At 47.6% G+C, this 26,909-nt stretch overlaps 1 protein-coding gene across 1 annotated transcript in view; it reads left to right on the forward strand.

Annotated features, from left to right (window-relative positions):
- Positions 1-25,881, forward strand: part of jarid2b (jumonji and AT-rich interaction domain containing 2b) — a 105,427-nt gene extending 79,546 nt beyond the window's left edge. The window contains 16 exon segments of the mRNA XM_030788683.1: positions 4,252-4,275; positions 7,086-7,256; positions 10,864-11,054; positions 15,911-16,818; positions 16,820-17,196; positions 18,544-19,055; positions 21,040-21,132; positions 21,512-21,630; positions 21,943-22,013; positions 22,222-22,336; positions 22,759-22,864; positions 23,153-23,335; positions 23,734-23,864; positions 24,185-24,368; positions 24,943-25,050; positions 25,558-25,881. Of these exon segments, the coding sequence (XP_030644543.1) occupies positions 4,252-4,275; positions 7,086-7,256; positions 10,864-11,054; positions 15,911-16,818; positions 16,820-17,196; positions 18,544-19,055; positions 21,040-21,132; positions 21,512-21,630; positions 21,943-22,013; positions 22,222-22,336; positions 22,759-22,864; positions 23,153-23,335; positions 23,734-23,864; positions 24,185-24,368; positions 24,943-25,050; positions 25,558-25,749 (3,485 nt within the window). The 3' untranslated portion in view covers positions 25,750-25,881.
- The last annotated feature ends 1,028 nt before the right edge of the window (positions 25,882-26,909 follow it).

Raw genomic sequence — 26,909 nt, forward strand, 5'->3', positions numbered from 1 at the left:
ACACACACACACACACTGTGCGCTGTTGGAGGAGAGAGCTTGGCCTCTGCTCATACCGCTGTATGGGCCTCACACTCAGTTACCTGCCACAGGAACTGCAGTCGACTCAGGCACCCCGGAAAGAAGGCTGGTTCTGGTTTCACTGGTTCTTGGCCACAGTCAGAAAGTACAGCTCAGCTGACTTCTCTGCTTTTAATCAGGTTTAAAGAGGCCATAGTCAAACTGAGAACTGGAAGATGTGTGTGTGTGTCGTCACAGGACTGTGTGTGTGTGTGTGTGTGTGCATGGATTTTTGGGCAGGGAGAGCAATACAAAGGACTTTTTTTTAAGCTTGTTCGAAGATGGTTTGACTTTTGACTTCTTCCACAGAGTTTTCTTTTGTTTTGGCATCTGGGTTTGGGTTGTTACAGATGCATGATGGGAAAAGAAACTGTGGGCGTCAGAACTTGTGAATACTTCAGAATACATTCATTAACATAAACTATACATATATATATATATATATTAGTCTGGAATGAATGAATATATATAAATAAATATACTGTGTTTATCTTTTTGAAGACATGAGTCAAGAGTGACTAAGTAGAAGGTAAATAGTCTCCTCTCATTCTTTAAAAGATCAATAGCATTCTGGGTAAACATGGAGAGGTCAAACGCTCTTTCATACAATAGCTCGATCATGACCGACCTCTGGAGAAATGTTTATCTTATCTGACAAACATTCGCACAAACCCCCTCAGTTTGACAGCATGAGAATATTAAGACTCCAAAAAGAAAAAAAAAAAAAAAAAAAGGTGATGAATTGTTATGATAAACCACACAGTAGTCACAAAACCACAATTCAGTCACAAAGTTTTACAAAGCTATGTTCCTACTTGGCAGCAGACGTCTGTAATCTCTTGAGTTTATTCCACAGGGATTTTTATTGGTATAATGAGCATTTTTGTATTTTTGTTGTTGTTTTTTTCTCTCTGCTACATGGGAGAGAAACACACACACACACACACACATATATAATATATATATTTGAATCTCTCTTGGGATAGATGCATTTTCTGATGCAATGTTGAGTAATATGGTAAGAGACAAAACCGGAGTGGCAAGCTGATGTTATAGTGTCTGTTTTCTCCAGACTCGTCTGTTTAAATCCTCCCTGTGATGGGTGTTAATACCCATGGAGAAATGTATTTGGACCTCAGCCAATCACACGGCTTCTGACAGCGGCTCATCCAGGGTAACTGTACTACAAAGACACTTAGTGCTAAAGGGAAGATGAACTGAATTCAGATCATAGTACAGGAGGTCACTGCCGACTACACAGTGCTGTCGATTTCCTCTTATCACTTACCTGGAGAAATTTCTCGTTGCCAGTGCACACATGCAGATAATACACATACACAGTGTGATATGAGCTGATAGAAAGATAAAGCCATCAATAAGTAACCAGCAGAAACCCTGTATTACATAACAGGCAATTATAGTTCTGTGTGTGTGTGCGCGCACGTGTGTGTGTGTGTGTGTGTGTGTGTGTGAGAGAGAGAGAGAGATAAAGTGTATTCGTGTGAGGGTGTTTACCTCTTTGCTCTTTGGTGTGAACACAAGGCATTGGCTGTACTCACTGTTCTTATCTAACTGGATGAATACTCAGAGGAAAGTTCTGCGCTTCTGCTGTGTGTGTGTGTGTGTGTGTGTGTGTGTGTGCGTGCACGTGCGTGCGTGTAGGTGTGTGTGTGTGCATGCACGTGTATGCGTGCACATATGTGTGTGCGTGTACATGTGTACTCGTGCACGTTTATGCGCGTGCGTGTGAACGCGCACGTGCTGATGCCTCCTACAGAAAGTCACTTCTCTGTGGAGGTACAAAGATGGCTGATTTCAATTCAATTAGCAGTGCTGATGTGTTTGAGTGTGGTAGTGGTGGTAGTGAGAGAGAGAGAGGAAGCCTGATTAAATTTGCTTGGTGACTCCTCAAGCAGAGGCCAAACCGGGTTAATGGATTTGCAGACGTTCAGGAATGTAAATTAGAAGAGATATAATCCGTAATCCTTGCTCATTTTCCCCGCTGTCGTGCCACTGCTGCTGTCTTCCTAAGAGAACGTTATTCTGCTACTGGGAAAAAAAAAAAACCCAAAACAAAACAAAAAAAATGTAGTCTGTGTGCTTACCCCCGCCACAATCCTCTACCCCTCTGTCTCTCTCTCTCTCTCTCTCTAATATTCTGGGAATGTCCATACACACAACAAGGAATCTGTCAGAACTCCGTGCAGTGACTGGCCGCCTTGTTTTCCCCATTTAACCCGAGGGAAGACCTTACTTTCCCAAAGCCCGTGGGTGAGTTTGACTTGTTACAGTATAATCACCACACTGAGTCAGTCCCGGTCCAGCTCAGCCAGTCAGCACGTGCTTGATTTAAATAGAACTCAAGCCAACCGCGATGACCAATCAGAGTTTGCGATCTGTCGACAGCTGACCTTGATTGGCTGTCGTCCTCTCTTTTTTTTTTTTTTTACTCTCACTTGTCATAAAAAAGAACAAAAGAGGGGCCTATAAGTAGACAGTTTTGGTTGTAATTATGTCGGCGCGCGGATAAAAACGACAGTCATAATAGACGCCCTAGACCTTAATTATGATTTCTGTCAGTTTGTGAGGAATATGAAAGCAGCCATAATTGGGGATTCGGGAAGGCCTGGAATTTATTTTCTCTCTGTCTGAGAGCCGACAGGCTCTGACCCCATGCCAGAGAGAGAGAGAGAGAGAGTGAGTGAGAGAGTGGGAGGGGAAAAGAAAGACAGAGAGTGAAACAGAGTGGATGTCGATAGTGTATTGTAGCCGTGGCGACGGGATCCAGCAGTGCCAGCGAAAAGTGAAAGGAGTGGAGTGAAGCCCGGTCCGATTTCTGGGTGTAAGGAGTTGTCTGAAAAAAAAAACATTTTCCTGGAGTATCCTTTTTCAGCTTCCTCCTGAGCCCACACATGAAACAAATGAGCAGAGAGGGAGGGAACAGAGAGAGAGAGAGAGAGAGAGAGGGGGAACAGAGAGAGAGAAAGAGGGAACAGAGAGAGAGAGAGAAGGAACAGAGAGAGAGAGCGGGAGAGGGAAAGAAAGAGCCTGCCCCATAAACAGAGCTGGCTGGAGTCAAAACCTATCACACCCTCAGCGCCCCCCCCCCCCCCCCCACACCCCAGTCCTACCCACCCACTGCCCTCTCCTGCCCTCTCTGGTCTGTGAGCCATTGGCCCTGTGACCTCTCCCACCCCTGGCTCGGAATGTAGGAGGAGAGTAATAGCGGCCATTTTCTTAATTAGCCCAGTGTCTCAGGGCTGATTGAGAATGACCCTCCATGTTTGTTTGTTCTGGAACTCACCCTTGGCTTTTCACTCGAGGAATTACGTTGTTTGAAATAGGCCACAAAAAAAAAAGAAGTTTTAAAGGGGACCTAGACGCGCACACACACACACACACACACACACACACACATACAGACAGAGGTAGATTCAAACAGGCATTTTACGAGTGATTGCGTTTCAGTGTTTTGCAGGCCTTTTTGTCTGCTCTCTGTTCTCGACATTCCTCTGTAGTCCTGGCTGTGATCTTCTCGGCCCTTAAACACCCTTACCGAATCGACTCACATCAACGCCATGACACGCCGCAAAAGCATCGCCATAGCCTCGTTTTTTTGTTTGGTTTTTTTTTGGCTCCGTGCACACACACCACACTCTGACCCATCTCTCTCTCACACTGCAGTGGGTGCTACTTTTTTTTTTTTTTTTCCTTTTTCTTTCTTTTTTTTTTTTTTTAAATTAGGTGTTGCTCACCTTCTCTGGTGGTACACATGCTATTTGAAGAACCATGTTTTCACATGCTAGCGTTTAGCTCTGTCGCAGCGGTAACACATCGTGCTGTGCTTTATCCACACGCGACAGACCGAACACGCACTTTCTCACTCCTTATTACCCTCAAGGTACTCTAACCACGGGATCATTTTTTACTGTTTTTAACGCTAAGGACCTTAGAGTGGATACCTCAATCAGGGTGTATTCATAGAAAAAGTGTCCATATTACATATTGTATTGTGATTATTATTATTATTATTATTTATATATTATTTTTTTTGCACAGTTCTCAGTCATGATCTATAATGTGTTGTAGATTTTTTTTTCTCTCCATATTTTGTGATTTGATTCCATTGATATGAAACACCCTTTGATTGATGTCAAACTAATTCTAGCTTTGCTGTATATTTAATTTCAGGTTACTCTGCGTGGCAAAATGAAGGTTAGTTACATTCATCCCTTATTTTTTTAAATATTTTTTCATCATCTTTTTTTTTCTTTTTTCTTTTTTTTTTTTTTTTTTTTTAGTGTAGTGGACTTTCTGTTTTGTAGCAGTTAATTATAGAATGTTTTTTTTTTTCGATTGTTCCTGCAAAATAAAATCTGTTAGAGCTGGATCCAGTCATACTGGTGCATCACACTCATTACTAATTGAACGTCATTAAAAAAAGAAGACGCTTAAGAAATCAAACCTGGTATTCTTTTTGACGTACTTTGAAAGGAAGGAATTAAAATTCATCAGTTCAAATGAGAAACTCCCTTCTCTCCTTTTACTCTGCCATCCCTTATAATCTCTCCATTCTCTCTCAGTCTGTGACGTGTGAATAATGGTCACATTTAACCTAGACTTTGTTTGAGTTTCCATCTGGAGTGAACAGACTTCGTAATCAGCTCTCAGTTACCTGGTCCTGTCCGCCTTTGACCCCACCCCCTCTCCAAAAACGGGGCCTTGACCTTAAAAGCCCCCTAGAGGTCATCCCGTGGCCTGCTGTACCCAGTGACCTCCTGCAGCAGGTTGTCTGGTTCAGGTCCCGCGTTTCAAGGTTTACTCATTCAGCATAAATGGGTCATGCCTTTCACAGTAACCACACTCCTACTCAAATCTTTTATTATTATTATTATTATTATTTTTTATTATTTTTTTTCCCTTTGATTTTCTTTGAGCAGTGAGTATATGGGCTTTCCCACTTCAAGCTTTCACACTCTCTCTCTCTCTCTGTCTCTCTCTCTCTCTCTCTCTCTCTCTCTCTCTCTCTGTCTCTCTGTTTAGCCGCAGGGTCAGTTTCCACACTGTGTACCCCCACCACTGTGATAATCTCTCCTGTTTAGAAACTCACCTTTGCCCGTCTGAGATGGTCGTGAACGTAGCTCCTCTAATTGCACATTAAAATGACATTAGGAGGATCTGAGGCATTAGTGCATGTTTGGGTTTTTCTTTTTTTTTCTCTCTCTCTCTCTCCCTCTCCAGCCCCCCCCCCCCCCCCACATGTGTGCTCTGCGCACACAGGCGCGTTTTAACGGCGTGTTTCTCCTCAGAACCGTAGTCAGGGTCTCTCTCTCTCTCTCTCTCTCTCTCTCTCTCTCTCTCTCTCTCTCTCTCTCTCTCTCTCTCTCTGAGCAGCTCAGGCGCTTTAGCGGCGGCGTCTCGTGCAGATTTACATCAGGCTAATGAGAAGCCGTTTGCGACTGTGTGTGCTCAACGTTTACCCGACGCCCTCATGTTTCATTTATTAGACCTGTTGGAACATGACTGCAGATAACGATACTCTACCCGCGTGCCCCGCCAGTCCTGACGGCCGGCCTCTCTTAACGTATAGATGCCATCCGGCACGGCAGGGACTCGCGGTCGGCCCTCCTCGCTGCCCATTCACAAGATAACAGGCTTTACCCAGATGAATCTACTAATGTAAGGGTGAGATGGAGAAAGAGCCAGGAACACACAGGAAGCAGTTGGAGGTGTGTTTTTAAGTGTGAGGGATAGAGAGAGAGAGAGAGAGAGAGAGAGAGAGAGAGAGAGGGCGTGCAAATGGACAGGAAATGAGTGGAAGCGCGTGTGAAGAGTGGGAGAGATTAAGATGGAATACGCCATCTAGATATGTGATTTTTTTTTGTGTGTGTTTCGAGTCCGGGAGTCCTGTTTCACTCCGCACGCGAATCAGGGGAAAAGCACGTCTCGTTAGAGCAGTCATTACCCGCAAGCCCTGGTCTCCTTTCAGTATCTACACCCTCAACCCGTAATCTATAAACTGTGAGAAAATGAACCAGGACTGATCCCAGAACAGAACAGTTTTTCCCCCTGCTACGCTTAATGCCTCATTTTGTGGCTAATTTACCCAGACAGGAATTTCATGTAGATGTTGTAAAGGGACGTCTACCTCTGCCTCTCGTGTTTTACGGTTTGGTCATTATGAGAACGCGAAAGAAATTAGTCTCAGACCAGTTGTTCGGCCTACGTTTGAGCTATGCGTGCTGTTTATCTGGCTGGATTTGTTTGTAGCGAATATCTGTTTTGGCAGGGATTCATCTGGACTTTAAGAAGCGGCGTTTAAGGAACGTTTAAGAGGAGGCTTTTTTTTTTGTTTTTTTGGTCTTTTGCGAGTGTCTTTATGGGCAGTTTGTCAGTTTGCACTTTAATCTTTGTCTTACGTCTGCTTCCCAATATCTGCTTATGTCGTTTTAAATGGTACAACTTAGTTTGTTAAAAACAACACAAAAAAAAAGAGCATAGTCTGGTTCAGTCGGACGCTGTAATACAACAGATTTAGCTGAGCAATCGTACAAGACAGCAGCCAACGAAAACCGCAGGGACATCTTTCCTTTCGCTACTGCGAAAATGTCTAATCCTGTTTCAACGTTTTGAGAACTGCAGGAGTTTTGAGAAGCTCAGATCATTTTGGTGGGGGGGAGGGGGCGGGGGTGGCTGCATCAAGACAGCCGGGCCGATTTCAACAAGGACCGGCTTCGTTTTAACACCTCTCTCTCTCTCTCTCACTCTCTCTCTCTCTCTCTCTCACTCTCTCTCTCACTCTCTCTCTCTCTCTCTCTCACTCTCTCTCTCACTCTCTCTCTCTCTCTCACTCTCTCTCTCACTCTCTCTCTCTCTCTCTCTCACTCTCTCTCACACTCTCTCTCTCTCTCACTCTCTCTCTCACTCTCTCTCTCTCTCTCTCACTCTCTCACTCTCTCTCTCTCACTCTCTCTCTCACTCTCTCTCTCTCACTCTCTCTCTCTCACTCTCTCTCTCTCTCTCAGGCTCGTCGGCGTTGCCCAGTAACATGGCCTATTTTGGCAGTTCTCAGGATGAGGATGACTTGGAGGATGAGGAAGAGTGTGAAGAGGTGAAGCCACCGCCCAGCATCTCGTCCGTGTCCTGTCAGTCCACGCCCAAGAAGGGCAAGCCGCCCGGAAAGATAAATGGACATGGTAAGGTTAAGACATGTAGCCTATTGTATATTCAGAGATCCCTGAGTCTCTAAGTATACAATAGGCTCTCACCCAGTAGGACTGCTAGTAGAATTTCCACCAGCTGGATTGAGATAACCAAGCTGGTTCATCAGTATCTGTATTCTCTCCCCATCGATATGAATGACGGAAAACTCTAGATCCGTACGTGGATACGACGCACGTGGACACGATGTACGTGTATGCGTAAACGGGAATTTGTGGGTTTGACCGGTGAATTGATGCGGATGAAGGAAGCGTGTGGGATTTTTTGGTTTGGAGTTGGGAATGTAGTAACGTACTGGGTGTAGAGGCTGATTAGAGAAAGAGAGAGAGAGAAAAGAGAGAGAGAGAAAGAAAGAGAGAGAGAGTTTCCTGCGTGGAGACGGGGGAAGTCATGTGGGATTTCGATGCTGCGTTTCCATCTTTCCACTCCAATTATCACTTAGTGGGAAAGGCGGTAACAAGGTGTTTATGAATTCAGCACACAGCTGTGGAGGAGAGCAGAGGCAGCGACACGAGAATGTACAGCCCACTCTGTCTCACACACACGCACACACACACACAGACACACACACACATACATACACATACATAAAAACACATACACACATATGTTATCATACACATACAACAAGGCTAAGAAAGCAAAGCAGGGAAACTGGGTGAGGACTCTCTGGAGAATGAGCGTGTGTGTGTGTGTGTGTGTGTGTGTGTGTGTGTGTGTGTGTGTGTGTGTGTTGAGGGGAGGGGAACAATCAGGTGCGTGTGTGGGCTTTTGCGTGTTAATCAAACATGTCACATTAAAAAGGAAACAGGGTGTCAGTAGTAATGAAGGAGGCAGGCAGAGAGGGGGCTGTGTCACTGACATGTCTCATCACTGACGTATGCTTCTCATTCAGTTCAGTCTTTCAGGGCCAATCAGCAGAGCACTCAGACAAACGCACATACACACACATACAAACAGCACTTGTATTAGCTGTGGTAGTCCTCCAGGTGCTGTTCTTTCTGGTTCTGTAAGGGAATCCATTCATACAGTGAGGTCAGCTTTTCATTAGTCCAAACAGTCTCTGCCAGTCATGTCCCATTCGTTCCAGCTCCGTGGTCTGCGTGCGTGTGCGTGTGCGTGCGTGTGTGTGCGTGTGCGTGCGTGTGCGTGTGTGTGTGAGAGAGTCTCCCTCACTCATTTTTCTCTGAGTCTGGTTTTAAATACTGGAGCTTTAGCTGTGGCCCCAGCACGGAGGACATGCCTACTCAGCATGGTCCTGTTCTCGTGCTCTCTCTCTCTCCCTCTCGCTCTCGCTCTCTCTCTCTCTCTCTCTCTGCCTCTCGCTCTCTCTCTCTCTGCCTATCTCTCTCTCTCTCTCTCTGCCTCTCGCTCTCTCTCTCTCCCTGCCTCTCGCTCTCTCTCTCTCTCTCTCTCTCTCTCTCTCTCTCTTGCTCCTCATGCTCCGTTTCCCCTCCCCTCCGCTCCCTCTCATTCCTGCAGACACCTGACCCCCTCCTTCACGCCACGCTGAGTGTCCCCAGAGAAACCAGGCCAGGGCTTGAGTTTCCCTCTACACTGACTCTGCAGGGTCAGAGTCCCTCTGCCTGCTCACACACACACACACACTCACACAAACAAACACACACACACACACAGAGAGAGAGAGAGAGAGAGTGAGTATGTGACCTTACTGTACAGACAATCACAACTGCTCTTCATTCTTTTTTACCAGTAGACCTATTTGCACGCTATTTTTTTATTAGCTGTCAATCAAAAAAAAAATGTTCAAAAGAAAAAAAAGAAAAAAAAAAACAGAAGAAGAAAGAGGCAGGGGAAATGCCTGGCTGAAGTCTTGTATCAGCTCTGTGCTGAGACCTGCCTACACATGACTCAAGCCTTTATAAACACTCTGTTTGTAAGAACTCATTTTCCCCTGCTCTCTGAAATCTCTCTTTCTCTCTCTCTCTCTCTCTGTCTCTGTCTCTGTCTCTGTCTCTGTCTCTCGCCCTCACACATAGACACACACACACACACACATACACCGAGCCACAAGCGATACTCATGGCTGGATCTGTGTTGTTTTCCACGGCATAGTCAGATCCAATGGATCCAGAAAGATTGGCACAGCTTCAGGAATGCGGGTGGGACATGTGGTACTGAAGACCGACTGTGTGTGTGTGTGTATGTGTGTTGTCCCGTAGACTGCGAAACACATGTGTCAGGTTTCGGCGAATGCCCCAGGCCCGAGAAAACAGTACCGAACCCCCCCCCCCCCAAGCGCGCGCGCACACACACACACACACACACACACACACACACACACACACACACACACACACACCCCTTCCCTCTGTTTCTGTCCGCCCGTCCAGACCTGGACACGGGCCTTCCCTCTCCTCTCCTGTCTGCGCTGGCCCGTGTCAAAACGTGACACTTTAATATGCGGAGCGGGACGGCTTCCAGCCAGGCTGAGCAAAGGGAAACCACAGAGCTCTCCTCTCATTACGCCAGCACCTCCAACACCCTCAGGCCTGTTTACATTTCTAAATTAAACACTTTTTATTGACTTCAGCCCTCGGTAGCTTCTCTAAACGCACAGCTTTTCAGCCCTGGCCCTCGTCACAGCTCTCACACACACACACACACACACACACACAGGCACATACACATACACACACACACGCACGTATATACACACGCGCGCGCATGCACATACAGTCCTGTTGATATTAAAACGCTATAAAAATAAAGCCAGACCATCGGTACATAAAAAGAAGTGTGTGGAATATGTGTTAATTAGAGTCAATTAAAAGGACTGGTTTAAGACTAACCCCAGACAGAGGTCTGTAGGACGAGGAGGGCGGGGGGAGGGGCGGGGTTTCATTTGCTTTGGTATAAAAAATTCAGTTTGAATGGAACTCAACGAGAGGGCCATGAAAAGAGATGTTATGTTTGGGTGGCTCTCTGTACTGGACTTTGTAGATGCGGTAACCTTTACTGAGTCGTTCTCTCTCTAAGAAAGGTTTGACTTACTCTGGCAGGCAGCCTGGTTACCCAGCCTTTGCACTGGCATACTGGATTTCATATATTAATGAGGATCGTGGGCGGAGTCTGTGCCTGAGCTCATTAATCTTATTAAATATGCATATGGCGGCACAGACTTCAGCTAAATGACTTGCTTTGCTTTTTAACCCACGTTTTTATCTGTATTTCCTCTATCACAATAGATGCGCTGAAACACCTACGGCATAAAACAGCTCCAAAGGTTTCATTTATGTGTTTCAGTGTTTTTTTTTATTATTATTATTATTATTATTATTATTATTATTATTATTATTGGTTACATTTGAACAGCATTTCTGTTCACTGATTAGGTAAGTATGCTTCCGTGTTTAGGCAGCACCAACCTTTGTCAGTTAAGCTTTCTGCTTCTGCTGTTTACAATAACGTGTTTTCTGTTTAACCCACAGCTGGCTGGGACAAACAATAAGACACTTGAGTATTTTATAAAATTAATCACATTGCATGACAAAATTCTGACGGCGCTTTTTCCAAGACGTTTGGAAGGTTGATCTACGGATGCTCTGTGTCCTTTGACAGTGTTTAACGGCCACAGTAAGTCGATGAGGGAAAGGGAGAGCGCGCCCAAGCCCAAAGCCAGAGAGACGTCAGCGGGGAGAGAGAGCAACGAGAGAACCGCGTCCCCCCAGCGCACTGCTGCTGCTCAAGCCAAGAGCCTCACCTCCAACGGGCTAAGCCACAGGCGGACCACGGAGGAGCTCCGCAAGCAGGTACTGCACGTGCGGGGGGCGGGGGCGGCCGTTGCTGCCGCCCCGGCCCCCGCCCCCGGCCCCGCCCCCGCGACTCCCGCGGGGGCGTTCCCAACCAAAAAACGGGATTTCTCAGTCAAGACAGAAAAATGAACCTGTGCCAAAAAGTCCAAACCCGAGCAGCAGAAATGTTCTTTGGCCTGTTTTCCTATTGGACCGGTTTGACTTTGGGTTGAAATTTCCTGGCTGACTGACAAATCCTGCTTTGTAGAATACCTCCCAGACATGTTCCAAATGCTTTTATGAGGCATTTTTTTGGATAATATGATATCGCAGAACTAGTTAGGAGCGTTCATCATCCTCGTGGCAGCCTGTGTGTGTAACGCACGCACAGTATAGACGACTGAAGCTATATCGGAGTCTGTCAGGTTTTTACGTACTGTGGGTTTTTTTGGGGGGTTTTTTTCCGTTATTTTTTATTGGTCGTGCTTCTGTTGTGTAGCGCGTCAGCTGATGGACATTACCGGCTGTTGCTGGGCAGTCTTTTGCCTGTTGAGCGTTCGTTCAGTGTTAGCTTGTTAAAAAAAAAAATCCCGTTGACATTACAAAGACACGTTACTGATGATAGTTTCTCAAATTTTATCTAAAGCAATGTCGGTGTTCCTCTCCTCTCCTCTCCTCTTCTCTCCTCTCCTCCCCTCTCCTCTCCTTTCCTCTCCTCTCCTCTCCTTTCCCAGTCTATCAGCTTATCATAGTTCAAGTTAGAACAGGATAAATTGTGCAAATTGAAAGAGACAAAGAGAGAAAGTGAGAGAGAGAGAGAGAGAGAGAAAGTGAGAGCGAGAGAGAGAGAAAGAGAGAAAGTGAGAGAGAGAGAGAGAGAAAGTGAGAGATCTATCCACGGGAGGAGTCCCAGTCTTCTTCTGCGAGTGTAGAGGAAGATGAAGGAGCAGGAAGAGGAGGAGGAGAAGGAGAAGAGGAGCGTGGGAAGGGAGGAGGGCAGGTTTAACTCAGGCTCTGCTCAGACGGGGCACTGCACTTTGACAGTTCCATTAGCTAATCAGAGGAGAGCGCCGGGAGACTCTCCCCTCTCTCCCGACTCGCCGGAGAGGCAACATCCGTGCCCCCGCCGTCTTCCCACAGAGCCCGGTCTGATGCACTCTCCTGTTTGTTCCCAGCCTGGCACTTCCACATACCGTCAACTGCCTCATTAAACCAACAATGAATCTCAATGAGCACAGAGAGAGAGCCAAGACAAACTCACTCAACTTCTCAGGCTTTGTTCTTTCTCTCTCTCTCTCTCTCTCTCTCTCTCTCTCTACATCTCTCTCTCTTGCTCCATCTCTCTCTCACTCTCTTACACACACTTATAAGCTTTCTCTCTCTCTCTCATCCTCCCTCTCCATTCTTCTCAGCGTTGTTCTCTCTCTTTCTCTCTCTCTCTGGTGGATATTCTGTCCTTGGCAGCCTGGGTGTGGATCCTGTGAAGGATTAGTGTAGTGTGTGTGCACCGAGGAGTTTGTGTGAGAGCCGTGTGTGAGCCAATGCTAATGCCCTGTAGTCTGATAAAGGACTCTTATCGTACTGACCAGGATTACACACACACACACACACACTATCACTCCCAGACGTTATGTCCTTATATGATCACATTGAGAAGAAGAGGGATGCCATGCGGTCAGAGACACTGAGGGAAGTGATCAGGTCTTTGTTGACCGTGGTCATGTCTCTCATCGTCCTCGACAGTGCACACGCTGAGGAGTGGTCCCGATCTGTTGTGTTCAGGATCTGTTGTGTTCATGATCTGTAAAGTGTTAGTGAACTGTGGTGAGAACATGTATTATGTGGAAGTACAACATGCAAATTCTGCTGGTTTAAGTGTGTGTGTGTGTGTGTGTCTGTGTATGTCTGTGACCTCTCTGGCTGGTCAGCAGTCATCTGTGGTTTTCTGTGTGTAAATGAATATGTCTGTGCATGTATGTGAGAGAGAAAGAGAGAAAAAGAGAGACATTTTTTGTGTATGTGTGTGTGCTACATTTTGTGTGTATAAACAGATGTGCATGTGTGAATGGTGTACAGTGAGACATTGAAGTCTCTGTGTAGAGTGTGTGTGTGTGTGTGTGTGTGTGTGTGTGTGTTTGTGTGTGTGTGTATGTTTTCTCTGGATCACAGTGCTGCAGATGTTCTACGTTAAATCTTTCTGCCATGCCGCAGCTGGCCTATAGCAACACATGATGTCATCTGATTCTCACCCCCCCACCCTCCCCCCCACCCCCATCCCAGCTCACGTGCCTCCAAAATCCACTTCTGAGGGCTGGCCAGGCATCCCTGTTTTCTTTTCTCCTTTTATCCTCATGCCTCCTCTCATTCTCTCTCACTGGGGTTCTCCTGGTTCTCTCTCTCTCTGTCTCATTCTCTCTCTGTCTTTCTCTCTCTCTCTCTCTCTCTCTTAATCTTCTCTGTGTGAAACAGACCTTATATCTAGCTCTTGGCTCTGCCCTGCCATGTTCCTTTCCTTCCCTTCCCTTTTCCCTCTCTTATGTGTGGCTATCTCTCTCTCTCTTTCTCTCTCTCTCTGTCTCTCCCCCTTGTTCCATGCAGCTCTGTCTCCAGGCTGGAGAACAGAAGAGGAAGGGAGGGTGGGATTGCTCCACTGGGCACAGACTGGTGACAAGCAGCTCTCTCTCTCTCTCTCCCTCCCTCCCTCCCTCCTGCTCTCCCTCCTTCTCTCTCCACCTCCACGGGCAGACTAAACAATCGCAGGCAACAGCAGGCTGGGCCCAGCTCACGTGCACTAAACCTCAGGAGGGATGTGCTGAAGTGCCAGTGAGCCCTCTAGTGGCAACAAGGGACGCTGCGCTTCGTGCGCATATTACTACCTCTGTGTATTCACGACACACACGCTCTAGACAGCCCACTGACAGCACGGAACCCACGCCGCTTCAGAGAAATGTTATTACCCTCATGTTTTGGTAGAGTCATATTCACACCGCGGTGATGAATCGGGTGAGGAAGAAGAGGGTTAAGTTGGAGGTGAAGGGTTTGTGTTTTGGCCTGAGGAGGAAGGTGATATGAAGGGCGTAGTCGCTGCAGAGGCACCAGCAGACGTCACGCTACGTTTGGCTATTTTACCTGCAGAGGACATCCATCACTCGTGCCTCTGTGCCTGAAGTACACCCCCCCCCCTTCTCTCTCTCTCTCTCTGTCTCTCTCTCTCTCTCTCTCTCTCACGCAGCATGCTCTCGTCTCCCTTTATCATTCCATTCTCTGCCTTCTCTGTCTTTTACACACACACACACACACACACACCCCTTCTCTTTCTTTCTCCATGTCTCTCTTCTGTCTCTCTCTGCGAAGGATTGATAAAGAGGTGGTCACATTTCACTTCTCTTATCTGTTAATAGCCTCTCTTTGTGGTCAGGCTGCCCATGACAGGAATACAATCCAGCTTTGCTTCGTGTTTCAAAGCCAGAGGCCAGTCAGTGCTCCACAGTCAGTCAGTCAGTCAGTCAGTCAGCCTGCTAGCCTGCTGCCTCTGGGGCTTGCTACTGATGGATCATAGCACCCAACACACAGGTCATTTAACACTGGCCCCTCTGACGGCCGGAGGGACGGAGAGAGAGAGGAAGAATGAGAGGTGCAAGGAGGTGGGGGAGAAGTGAAGAATCAGAGAGAGAGGGGGAGAACGGGGGGGGGGGGGTGAAAAAGTGGGGAGAGGGAAGGGGGGGCGCTGGAATTTGAGGAGACTTCTTAGGAAATGTGTGTGTGTGTGTGTGTGTGCGTGTGTGTGTGTGTGTGTGTGTATGCGTGCGCGTTGTGTGTTTGTGTGTGTGACAATATATTTAAACGACCACTGAACGCGGCCACAAGACACCAACCCAGTTAATGACATTTCTCTGAAGTCGAACAACGTATACACTTGTGTTTTATTACGCGTACATAGTTTCATCCATAAACTTTTATTTTCGCGTGTTTAACCCCCAGGCTCTGTCAACACCGCGTTGCTTTGTAAAAAAAAAAAAAAAAAAAAAAAACTACGTGTAAGGAAGAAACCGAATACTTTTTCAGCACTGCTGGAAAAACCAGGCCAAGAAAACAAAACGGAGCGCCACAACCAGCTTTTGGGCCGTCCGTGGGCCGGCATAGTCAAATTCCCACGACCGCTGTTAACCAATGAGGGGCCGGGTGTAACCCAAACCTTGTGAAGTACAGCAGGGGACTTCAGATCTACTGAAAAAACACAAGGCTTTTTTTTTTTTTTTTTTTTTACTGAAGACACTAAAGGCGAATTAAAGGAGTTTTAGGAAACCAGAGCTAATAAAACTGACTTCATGCATCGGGATGGGATTTGAAGTTGTAAAACATATTCCAGAATGTTCCTTTAACATGCGGCAGTTGGCACCAAATGAGAAGAGTGTGTGTACTCATGAGTTTTTTTTTTTTCCTTTTTGTGTGTGTGTGTGTCTTCTCTTTCTGGTTTGCGTTTTGAGAGCCTGTTGTGGTCGTTATTGTTGTTAGGATGAGAGGTTCTCAGTGTGTGACCCTCGTGTGTTTTTTATAAGGGAGATTTATCTTAACTAGTTACAGTGTCTGGTGTGTATTAGTGGTAATGGTGTTTGGTGGGTATGAGTTTAAATTCGCATGCAATGTGTTTCATGCAGTCTACGTTTCTCATGTGCCAGTGAACATTAGCACTCAGGTTTCACATTTTGTATTTAATCATACGAGTTTCATGTGAATGAAGAATTGTGACAAAAACTGGAATTGAGCGGAGATTCTGACTGTTGAGCGTGAGTATGTGAAATCATCTCGTGGTCTGGCGTTGACTCATATTCTCTTTCTCACTCTCGCTTTCTTTCCCTTCTTCCCCCTCTCAGGTGTCGAAAGTGAACGGACTGACGAAACTGTCGCACGCGGCCAGTGCCAAAAAAATGAAAGACTTTCGACTGCCGTCCAAAACTGTGAAGTACACAGCCACCGTGACCAAGGGCCACGTCACCTACACCAAAGCCAAGAGAGAACTGGTGAAGAAAGCCAAACTTAACCACAGCAAGCACCGTGCTCACGGGCCCAACAATCAGCACCCTCATCCCCCTAACCACACCCACAACCACCACCGTCACCCAGCCAGCAACGGCCCCCTGCGGGCCCAGCTCTCTCACTCAGGAAAAGCCCAAAGTAGCAATGCAAAAACTCGCAAACAGGTGCTATTGTCCAATGGGGTGCACAAGGTGGTTAACGGGGATGGAGTTCGGCTCAACGGGCGGCTTAACGGGCGCCACGGCGCCAAGGAGGACGCCCGGCAGGGCCGAGAGGGGCTCCGCAACTCCAAACGGAGGGGAGGGGAGACACCGGTCGCCGCGGCGACGGGGCCGGAAGGCGAGGCCAAGGCTAAGCCGGCGACGGCCGAAGCCAAGAAGGCCAAGATGCAGCCCAGCGCCCTGGAGACGCGCAGCAAGAAGGCCTTCTCCCAAGAGATGGGAGCCGCCGCCGTAGGCGGCATCGCCAACGGGCACGTCGTCACGGAAACGGCTGCCTCGCCGACTTCCAAGCCGGCCCCTGCGCCCTCGCCGTCGGTGTCGGCGTCCGCCGGCGAAACCCCTCCCAGCCCGGCCAATCCGGAGCCGGCGCGGCAGCGTCCGAAACGGGCCTCGGCCGGGAAGCTGATGTTCATCAGACAAGCACAGCAGAGAGCCCACGCCAGCACCGGGGCCCCCGGCCGCTCCACTACCTCAGCCAGCCACACCCCCAAACCAGCAGAGCCCCCAATCCCCCCCGCAACTCCCGCCGCGGCCCGACAGAGAGAGGGAACGCGAGAAAGAGAGGGAGAAAGAGAGGGAACGCGAGAGAGAGAGAAACAGAGCTAACTGGGCCGCCCTGGCGGAAGTGCCCGTCTTCCGCCCCAGCCCAAGGGAGTTCCAGGACCCGCTGATGTACCTGGACCTGGTGCGGGAGCAGGCGGAACCGTGCGGGCTGTGCAGGGTCATCCCGCCGCCGGACTGGAGGCCAGAGTGTAAGCTGAACGACGAGATGCGCTTCGTCACGCAGGTGCAGCGCATTCACAAACTGGGCCGACGCTGGGGGCCCAACGTTCAGAGACTGGCCTGCATAAAGAAACACCTCAAATCTCAGGGCATCACCTTGGACGACCCCCCACTCATAGGTCAGTCTTGGACCCCCACTGCTGCCTTTCAGAGTGTTTATGTGTGTGTGTGTTTGTGTGTGCGCATGCATGCGTATGCGTGTGTGTATGCCCGTGTATATGTGTGCATATGTGTGTGTACTAAACAAATATATATATTTTTATATCTATCTGTGTCTAACCCCCTCTCTTTTCTTCTCTCTCTCTCTCTCTCTCTCTCTCTCTCTATTACTGTGTGTATGTATATAAAACGTGACATTCAGAAGCAATAGTTTGTCATTTTAATGGAATTGCTGTGTTTTAGGGATGCTGTGTCGTAGCATAGATTCATATCTTATAGAGTCAGTAGACCTGTAAACTGACTGCCTGGCTGTTTTACCCTGTTAAAAACCCTCCCTCAACTCTGAATCATCACTCCATGACCTGACCTGAACCTACTGGAAAACGTTGTACGATGAGGTCAATAACCAAAAAAAAAAAAAAGAAAAGAAAAGAAAAATTATACGCGTCATAAAGACTAGCTACAACCGCGTACCTACAGCGAGCGGCTTCCCAATTTAATCTCCCTAGTTTACAAATGCTTCCAGTAACGCACCACGTTTAAGATGTAAACCACGTGTGCGTTAGGTTTTTAGAAAACCATATCTCACACAAATTGCTTGTCTCACTAGATTTGCCGCTGTACCTCAAAGAGGTTTATGAGCTTTTTTCGAAAGCGGTTGCTAGCCTTTGACTCCTGCCAGCACTCCGCGCGCAGTTTGAACGGCCCCCGGTCAGGCTCTGTGGATGAAATAAACCTTTATTGAACCTCTAAGAATGCGGTTGGTGTGCTACAATCGGTCCTGCGGGAGAGTTAAACAAGTGGCCGTTGACCTTTTATTCAAGCCCACTCTTGCAATATAAAATTCTTGTTTTTTTTTTTTTCCTTCTTGTCTCTGAGTTGATGGTTTTCCTATTAGATTTTCATAGAGCTGACTGAAGATGGTCATTATAATAATGTTCCTTTCCTTTTGTTTTGTTTTGGTTTTTTTTGTCCCTCCCGCCTCCTCTGCGTTTTATTATTTATTCAGGTAATGAACCGTGAAACAAAATGAATTTCCACCGTTCCAATATGCTGCATCCATCAATAGTCATTTAGTCATAGAAAATATTGTTCTAGCAAGGCAAGGTTTTCAACTTGCTGACATATATATGGGAGCTATGCTTGAGTAAGTCTGTGTGATTGTGTATGTGTGTGTGTGTGTATGTATTGCATTGACTAGTTGCACTTCTGTCGCACCTTTCGGGTATGTCGGGCGGCGTTTCCGTATCTCTCATATACACACACGTAAATATCTAACCCTCTGTCTCCCCTGTTTGCTCTTGCAGGAGGCTGCGAGGTGGACCTGGCCCGGTTCTCGGAGCTGGTGAACGACATGGGCGGGATGCAGCAGGTGATGGACCTAAAGAAATGGAGCCGCCTGGCGGACCTGCTCCGTATCCCCAAATCGGCCCAGGACAGGCTGGCCAAACTGCAGGAGGCTTACCTCCAGTACCTGCTCTCCTACGACATGCTGTCTCCCGAGGAGCACCGCGGGCTGGAGAAGGAGGTGATGGCGGAAAAGGAGGGCCTGGAACGCCGCAGGGGGCCCCTGGAGGGCCACACGGATGGCGGGCAGCACGCCCTGATGCTGCCGCGCTACGAGCCCAAAAACGGACTGGCGGGCGGGCTGCCCCACCGCAACGGCTTCCGAAACCGCGCTCTGGACACGCAGGTGAAGGCCAGCCGCCGCCGACTGTTCGCTCAGGAAAAGAAAGAGGGCAAGGCGGAGGGCGAGGAAGAGGACGAGGAACAGGAGGACAAATCCGTTCTCAACGACCAGCACAAGTGTATATACAAGGTGAGAGGCAGCCAAAGGGAAATGTGTCTGGGGTTGAGGGCGGACAGAAATTTTGTCGTTTCTCCGCGTCCGCGTTTTTTTTTTTTTTTTCTGGCCGCGCGGGCCCGCGGCCCGCTTTTCGAGCCGCCGGATTCCAAATCATTTTTCCCCCCTTTCTCTGTTTCTGTGATCGTCCACCGCTGCCGCCTAACGCCCGTTTCGCCGTTGTCTGTTGTGGATTTAATAACTGTTGGCTCAGTATCTTGTGAGAACTCACAGCTAACTCACTGTCTCACTTTTGTCTGCCAGTGGTTCAGAATTGTGACAAGTAATTGTACCAAGATGTTTCTATCTCGCTCTGTTGTCTCAGATCACATCTCACCGCCTTAGGATTTGGATTTACTCAAAAGCTCCGCTGTTTTTGTTTTTTCCTCTGACTCAGACACAGGATTTCCCTCCATATAACACAGGGGAGTGGAGGGGGAAAAAACAGTTGAAAATATTAGCTGATTCACTTACACTATCCTATTACACTATTACTGAGCATTAGGGTTTTTGAGGAGCGTGCGTGTGTCTGTCTGTGTGTGTGTGTGTTTGAGAATGACTCGACTGCAGTGGGAAATAACCCGTGTGTGTGTGTGTGTGTGTGTGTGTGTGTGTGTGTGTGTTTGTGTCTGATGGCCTTAGGTGTCCCTTTGCTTGGCTTTATGGCTGAGATAGCCCAAATGTAGGTCAGCGCGCAGCTCTAGAAAACAGACTGTTAATACAGGAACCCCGACTGCCTTCTTTGTGGCGCGCGCGCACACACATTATTCATTAAAACCTATTGCAGTTATCTGTGCTAAGCCTGTCCTTAAATTTGACTAAATCCACTGCCAAGACTATCTGCCGGTTCAAACCGCAAGCTTAATTTTTCGTGTTCTTCTAATAAAAGTGAAATATTGTGAAGTATTATGTCACTCTCCGGGCTGTAGCCGCTTTTGCGTTTTCTCTCGCGCTCCGTCGTTGTCATCGTCGTGGCCGTACGTGGTCTCCATCTAATGCTTTTTTCCCCGCGGTAACTCAACGCTCCTCCACATGATAGACAGATTCTCAGCACGGCGAGAAGGGTACAGTAACCTCAGCGGGCAGAGAGAGGACAGCTTTCAGCGGGACCTTAAATCCAGCCTTCCTCGCAGGCAGATTTATAGACGCCTTCAAAAGGCCCCTCTATCTCTTGAGGGCGTCCCGGAGGAGGTTCACATTAAGGGGAAAAGTGCCTCGTCCATGCTCAGCCCGCAATCTCTCTCACTCTCTCTCTCACACACACACACACACACACACACACACACACCCACACCCATGCGGTGTTCATACAAGACAGACTGGAGCCAGCTGCTTTTACCGTTCATTTTTCACTCCTCTGTCTGTCCCTGTCTTTAGAGGTACAAGTTCACCAGAAGTGTATCGCCGAAATCCTCGCAATATTAAACTTTTATTGAGGGTGTACGCCGGCAGTCCTATTGAATGATGCAAAAAACCCCTCCGTTTTGATGCACCGGTGCTGGAAACAAGGACTAAATTCATCTTACGCTAAAGTCGACCATTTTGAAAAAAGGTCTTTGAATCTGTGGTCTGGTCACGATGTGAACTAAGAGAGGGATTGCCCCCCCCCCCCCCCCCAACCCCCACTGTGTTCAGTTCAGTCCAGTCTGGTCACGATGTGAACTAAGAGAGGGATTGCCCCCCCCCCCCACCCCCACTGTGTTCAGTTCAGTCTAGTCACGACGTGAACTAAGAGAGGGAGTGCCCCCCCCACCCCCACTGTGTTCAGTTCAGTCTGGTCACGATGTGAACTAAGAGAGGGAGTGTTTCTCTCCCCCCTCCCCCCACTGTGTTCAGTTCGGTCTGGTCACGATGTGAACTAAGAGAGGGAGTGCCCCCCCCCCTCACCCCCACTGTGTTCAGTTTGGTGTTTCTCCTCTCACCACATGAACGTGTGTGTTTGTGTTGTGTTTGTTTACAGGGGAAATCAGTATCTTTGACCACCTTCTACAGAATAGCCAGGAACACTATGATGATGTGTTTTAACAAGGAACCTGGTGCTGCTGAAGTAGAGGTACACACACACATACACACACACACACACATTTCTTCAAGTCTGGTCAAAAATAATGGCGAAAACAGACTATATCTAGAACTCGAGAACTAGTCTTTGTAATAAATTCTGAGGTTTATTACGCGCCATGGTTATGGATCAACATAAGAATATGATCCCCATACCCTGTCCTCCCGCCATTTCACGCTAATTTTGTAAACATAAAGCAAAGCTTATTATGTGACCGTATTTCATGTCTGACACTAAGTTCATCTCCAGGCTTATTTGGTTTTATTAGTGCCTTTTTATTTAGCTCCGCTCCTTCTTTCTTGTCTTCTGTTTTTCTCTCCGTCTCACCGCCCCCCCCCCCCCCCCCCCCCCCCTTTCCATCCTTTCGTAGCAAGAGTACTGGCGCATAGTGGAGCAGAGGGATTGCCACGTGGCAGTGCATTATGGGAAAGTGGACACAAGCACACACGGAAGTGGCTTCCCAGTGGTCAAGTCTGAGCCATTCTCAAAGTAAGAGCCTCTCTGTATCACCTCTCTGTATCACCTCTCTGTATCACCTCTCTGTATCACCTCTCTGTATCACCTCTCTGTATCACGTTATACCTGTTATTTGTGCCGGAGTAACTGATCACAATGACGTTTTGAATGGAGTTTTTTTGATCAGTGTTTAAGGCTGTAGCTAGCCTGTACCACTGTCTGTGTAGCTTTAACGCTGACTGACTTCCTGTGTGTTGTTATAATGATTCAGGGTAAAGCGTGAGAGTGAAGTTTATTAAAGTTTTATGTTCCTATTTCTCTCTCTGTGTGTGTGTGTGTGTCCAGGCATGGCTGGAATCTCACTGTCCTCCCCAATAACGCTAGATCCATTCTGCGCCATCTTGGTGCTGTTCCCGGTGAGTTTTGGACCCTGCCGAAAACTGGCCAACGCTGCCTCACACAGAATATTCGGTTTTGTTTGTTAAATCTCGACTGTATGTGAAGTTAAAATTACTTTAGGGATTGCAGCCCAACACCTGTGTATATGTAAATATAAGTACATAAATGAATGGTAAATTCATCTCTCTCTCTCTCTCTCTCTCTCTCTTTCTCTTTCATATGAAGGGGTGACTATTCCCTGGCTAAACATTGGCATGGTCTTTTCTACCTCATGCTGGTCTCGAGACCAAAACCGCCTTCCATACATAGATTACTTACACACTGGTGCTGACTGCATTTGGTAAGCATTTCTCTTTTTTTTCCTCCCCAATTCTCTAAACATTTCTCCCTTTCAAAGACGTAATAATGGTATCAGTAGCATGGCTGGGCCTCTAGAGGGCGCAATACGCAGTGAAAGTGTGATGTATTAAAGCAGACGCCGCCAGTCAGTAGATTTTCAGCTGTCTGTGCACGAGAGTGACTCAACAGAAAAAAGAAAAGGAAAAAAAAAAACACAAACCCAAAACCCCCAGCCACATCCTGTTGCCATGGTAACGTGCACGCAGCTGGTACAGAGCATGCAAACACAGCATCTTCTCTCTTCTGATATGAGTGTGTTATTGAGAAGGTGCTGGGCTGAAAGGGCACTGTGTGTGTGCATGAACACACACACACACACACACGGAGGAGAAGAAGCTGAGTGTGTTTTTTGTTCTCCTGTAGGTATTCTGTATCTGCTGAGGAGAAGGCTAAGCTTGACAAAGTGGTGCACACGCTGCTGCAGGCCAATGGCACCCCAGGCCTGGAGATGCTGGAGAGGAATATCATGGTGAGAGACTGCACACACACAGACACACACACACATGTATCCATTTGCAAACAACATCAGTCTCTGTCAGATGAATGACAGTGTTCAGACAAACTGGCATTCAAACAAAGTGAACCCAAGCTTCTAATCACTGAACAGCAACATTTTCCCCTTAATATTGTTAGATTTCTTATTTCAGAAAACTGTCTGAACAGCATAGCTTGAATCTCACTCACTCTCTCTCTCTCTCTCTCTCTCTCTCTCTCTCTCTCTCTCTCTCTCCCCCTCTCCCTCCCCACTCCTCCACAGATCTCTCCAGAGGTGCTATCTCGGGAAGGGATCCAAGTCCACCGTACAGTGCAGAAGAGTGGTCAGTTTGTGGTCTGTTTTCCCGGGACGTTCGTGTCTAAGGTGTGCTGCGGCTACAGCGTCTCAGAAACGGTGCACTTTGCCACCCCCCAGTGGATGAACCTGGGCTACGAGGCTGCTAAGGTAGACCCCCGGGGGAGGGACCTGTGATCTCTACTGCCACCTGCTGGACGAGCGAATGAACTACTTTTAGTAATCTGATTAAAATCAATGCTGGATTTTATTAGAGGCCTTTGAAGTCTGAACTGGCATTTAACAGAAAATTAAACACAACAGCTAATGTAACAATGGGATGCCTGTGGTTTATTTTATTTAAGGCAAAAAAAGAATGGTTACACACGCTATTGCACATCAGAAACATGCCAATCTCACTGCACAATACATCTGTCCTCATCTGACCCCCCCTCCCCTCCCCATTCCCTTTTCTGCTCCATACATGCTTTGATCTAAGAGAGTGTGTATGTGCTTGCGCGTGTTTGCGTGCGTGCGTGTGTGTGCGTGCGTTTGCTTCTCTTGAGCAGGACCTGAAATGCCGGCGTATAGCCAAACCCTTCTCTATGGAGAAGTTGCTCTACCAGATCGCCACAGCGGAGTCGAAACGGGAGAACGGGCTGCTGCTGAGTACTGTCTCCTCTCTTCTCAAAGACCTCAGGTAAGACACAGGCTACACAGACCACGGGAGTCAGAGACAGCGTAATTACGTGGTGGGGAAAACAAGCCAGCCGTTTTTTTTGCCGCGTCGAGAGTTTATTGTGAAGGGGAGTTGCTTGAGAAGGTTTTAATGCGGGGTAAAGGGAGAGTGGAGATTAACTCTGAACGTAACTGAGAGCCTTTTTTTTGGGGGGGGGGAGGGGGGGGTACGGTTTTGTAATAATGAAGTGTTACTGCGAGTTTGTGTTTTTGGGGGATGAGTATGGTAGGGTCGTGTGGGACCGTACTGACGGGCTCGGTGTGATTTTGTGACGACCGTAGGAACATAGAGATTAGACAGCGGCAGGAACTGTACAAGGCCGGCCTGCTCTCCTCCGCACGCTACGGCGCCCACGACAACAACCAGTTGCCCGGAGACGGACGAAAGAAACAGCGCAAGTGGCTCCCGCTGGAGTCGTCGGAGAGACGGTGCCAAACCTGCCAGCACCTCTGCTATCTGTCCATGGTGAAGCTTTTCATTTCACTTGACTATATTCACTGTGTGTATGACCTTCAGTCAGTCTTAGACTTCTGTGTGTGTGTGTGTGCTGCTGTTCTTAAATCTAAGGTGTTTTTTTTTTAATTTACAGTGCTCCGTGAATAAGGATAGCAAGTAGCTGTCTCACTGTGATTTACTGTCTAGCTACTGTATGTCTGACAATTACACTCACCCTATAATAAGATTTACACAGTATTGAGGTAGAGTGATGAAAACTACAGTGGAGTAGTATAGTGAGGACAGCTGTCGAGTAATGTTACTTGAAGCAGTGGAGTAACGTGGTGAATAAAGCAGCGTGGTCGTGTGTGTGATGGACATTGTCGTGTTGTAATGGTGTTAATACAGTGGTAATGTTGTGCGTGTCGTAGTGTGACAAATGATGAAAAGATTAGGGAGTAAAGGAATGGAGTGAATTCTGTAGCGTAGCTGGTGAGTAATAGAGAGTAATGTTTGGAGTGTTGGAGCGTGGTGCAGTAACAGACGCAGTGAGGGGATACAGCTTTGCTTTAGTAATCCCTGAGTTTCCCTCTCTCTCTGTCAGGTGGTTCAGGAGAATGAGAATGTGGTGTTTTGTCTGGAATGTGCACTGCACTACGTGGAGAAGCACAAGTCCTGCCGCGGATTGAAGATGATGTACCGCTACGATGAGGTGAGTCACATGACCTGTCTGGCACCCATGCCCCCCCCCCCCTTTCTCTCTCTCTCTCTCTCTCTCTCTCTCTCTCTCACTCTCATGCCAGTTTGTCATGTCAGTGACAGCAGTGGGTCTGTAGGGGGAGCTGTTGTGATGAGCTTCTCACATCAAAGCAAATGCTCAGAAAGGCAAATGATTTTCAGTTTTCATCCTCCTGACAAGTTTTGTCGTCATTTGTGACTCCATCTTGGCAGAGTAATGCATTTTGGAGGGATAATACTGGACAAATCTCTACTCAGTATTCATTGCTTTATGTTGTGGAGAGTAAAAACTAAGACCGAGATGAATAATGATTTCAAAGCATAATATTCATAATGCACGACCTTTACCCATACACTCTATTTAACAGCTGTTTGGATTTTTCTCCAGGACCATGCTCACACCTCATCCTCTGTTTTTTGTTGTTTTTTCTCTTCTCCCCCTCTCTGTCTGTTTCTTGTCGTCTGTGCGTGTGAATGACAGGAGCAGATCAACAGTCTGGTGAATCAGGTGTGTGGTAAAGCCATGGTGAAGACAGTGGCTGAAAACTGTAACGGGACCAGCCCCAGCAAAGCCGTCGCCAAGCGCGGCCCCCGAAAACGCCCCACCGTCGAGGTCACGCTGACGCACCTGCCCCCCCACCTGTCCAAAAGTGCTGCCACCGCTGTCTCGTGAAGTGGCTTTTTAAAAGAAACCCCGCTTTTAACCAATCATTTCCCTTTCTCTCTCTCTCTCTCTTTCTCTCTCTTTCACTCTCTTTTTCTGTCACTCGCATCTTTATAGGGTATAAATGCAGCCCGTCAACCCCTCCCCCCCCCCTCCTTGTTAGAACGGCAAAGCTTTCTGTGTATAAGCAAGCTGCCTTGTTTTTGCACTAGCGCAAAAGAGGTCTTTCTGGATTTTTTTTTTTTTTTTGGGTTTCATTTGGTGGGGAGGGTTTCATTTTGGGGGGGTGGGGCAGTTGGATTGGGACAGGGGTGAGAGGGGAGGCAGATTTTCTTTTCTTTTTTTTTTTTTTTTAACGTTAGCATTAAATGTCCGCCCAGGTGTGAATCGGAGCTCCCTGGGACGGGGCGGGGTGGGGTGGGGCTTCCATTGATTGACATATAGGCAGGAGAGAGTGTGAGTTTGGCCTTAACGCACGGAAACACCCTTCTCTGCCTAATGCGACTGCAAACACACACACACACACTCACCTTGAACTGTGAAACCAAGGGATGAGAGAGTGCTTCTGTTTTTTTTCCTCTGAGCTTTTTTCCTTTCTTTTCGGATCCGGAAAGATCCGCCGAGTCGCAGGAACGGGGCTCTCCTCCTGCATTTTTAAAGATAGGTTTTTTTTCCTTTATTCACTCACAGTGAGCAGCTCCATTTTTCTGGGAAAGGGGGGGGGGGGGCGAGGGAGCAGGGGGGTGGGTGAAACTTTAACGCAACAAGGGGTAAAACTTGAAAGTTTTGGAGCTTGCTTGTTTTTTTCATTTGTTTTTTTTTGTTTGTTTTTTTTTTAGTTTTTAATGTTTAATTTTATTCTTGTTTTTATTTTTTATTTTTTTTAAGATACGAGGAAGTTTTTCTTTTAATGTTCGGTTTTGGGTTCAGTTTTCTTTTTCCTTAGGGGGGAAAAAGGGAACACTGGTTTCCATGGCAGCATGGCCAGCCGTATGTCAGGAAGGGTGGAGAGGGAATGGACAGGTGTGACAAGGCCTGCTTGTTTCCTGTCCCACCCTAGAGGAAGGGGGACGGGGTGCGACGGGGCGTGGTCGTTTCCTGTTCCCCGTGCTCACAGAGTCTCCTTTGCTAACATGTTTAACTGTGCCTGATAAATTAGCGAGGAGATC

Source organism: Chanos chanos, chromosome 12, assembly GCF_902362185.1.
Source record: "Chanos chanos chromosome 12, fChaCha1.1, whole genome shotgun sequence".
Lineage (NCBI taxonomy): Eukaryota > Metazoa > Chordata > Actinopteri > Gonorynchiformes > Chanidae > Chanos > Chanos chanos.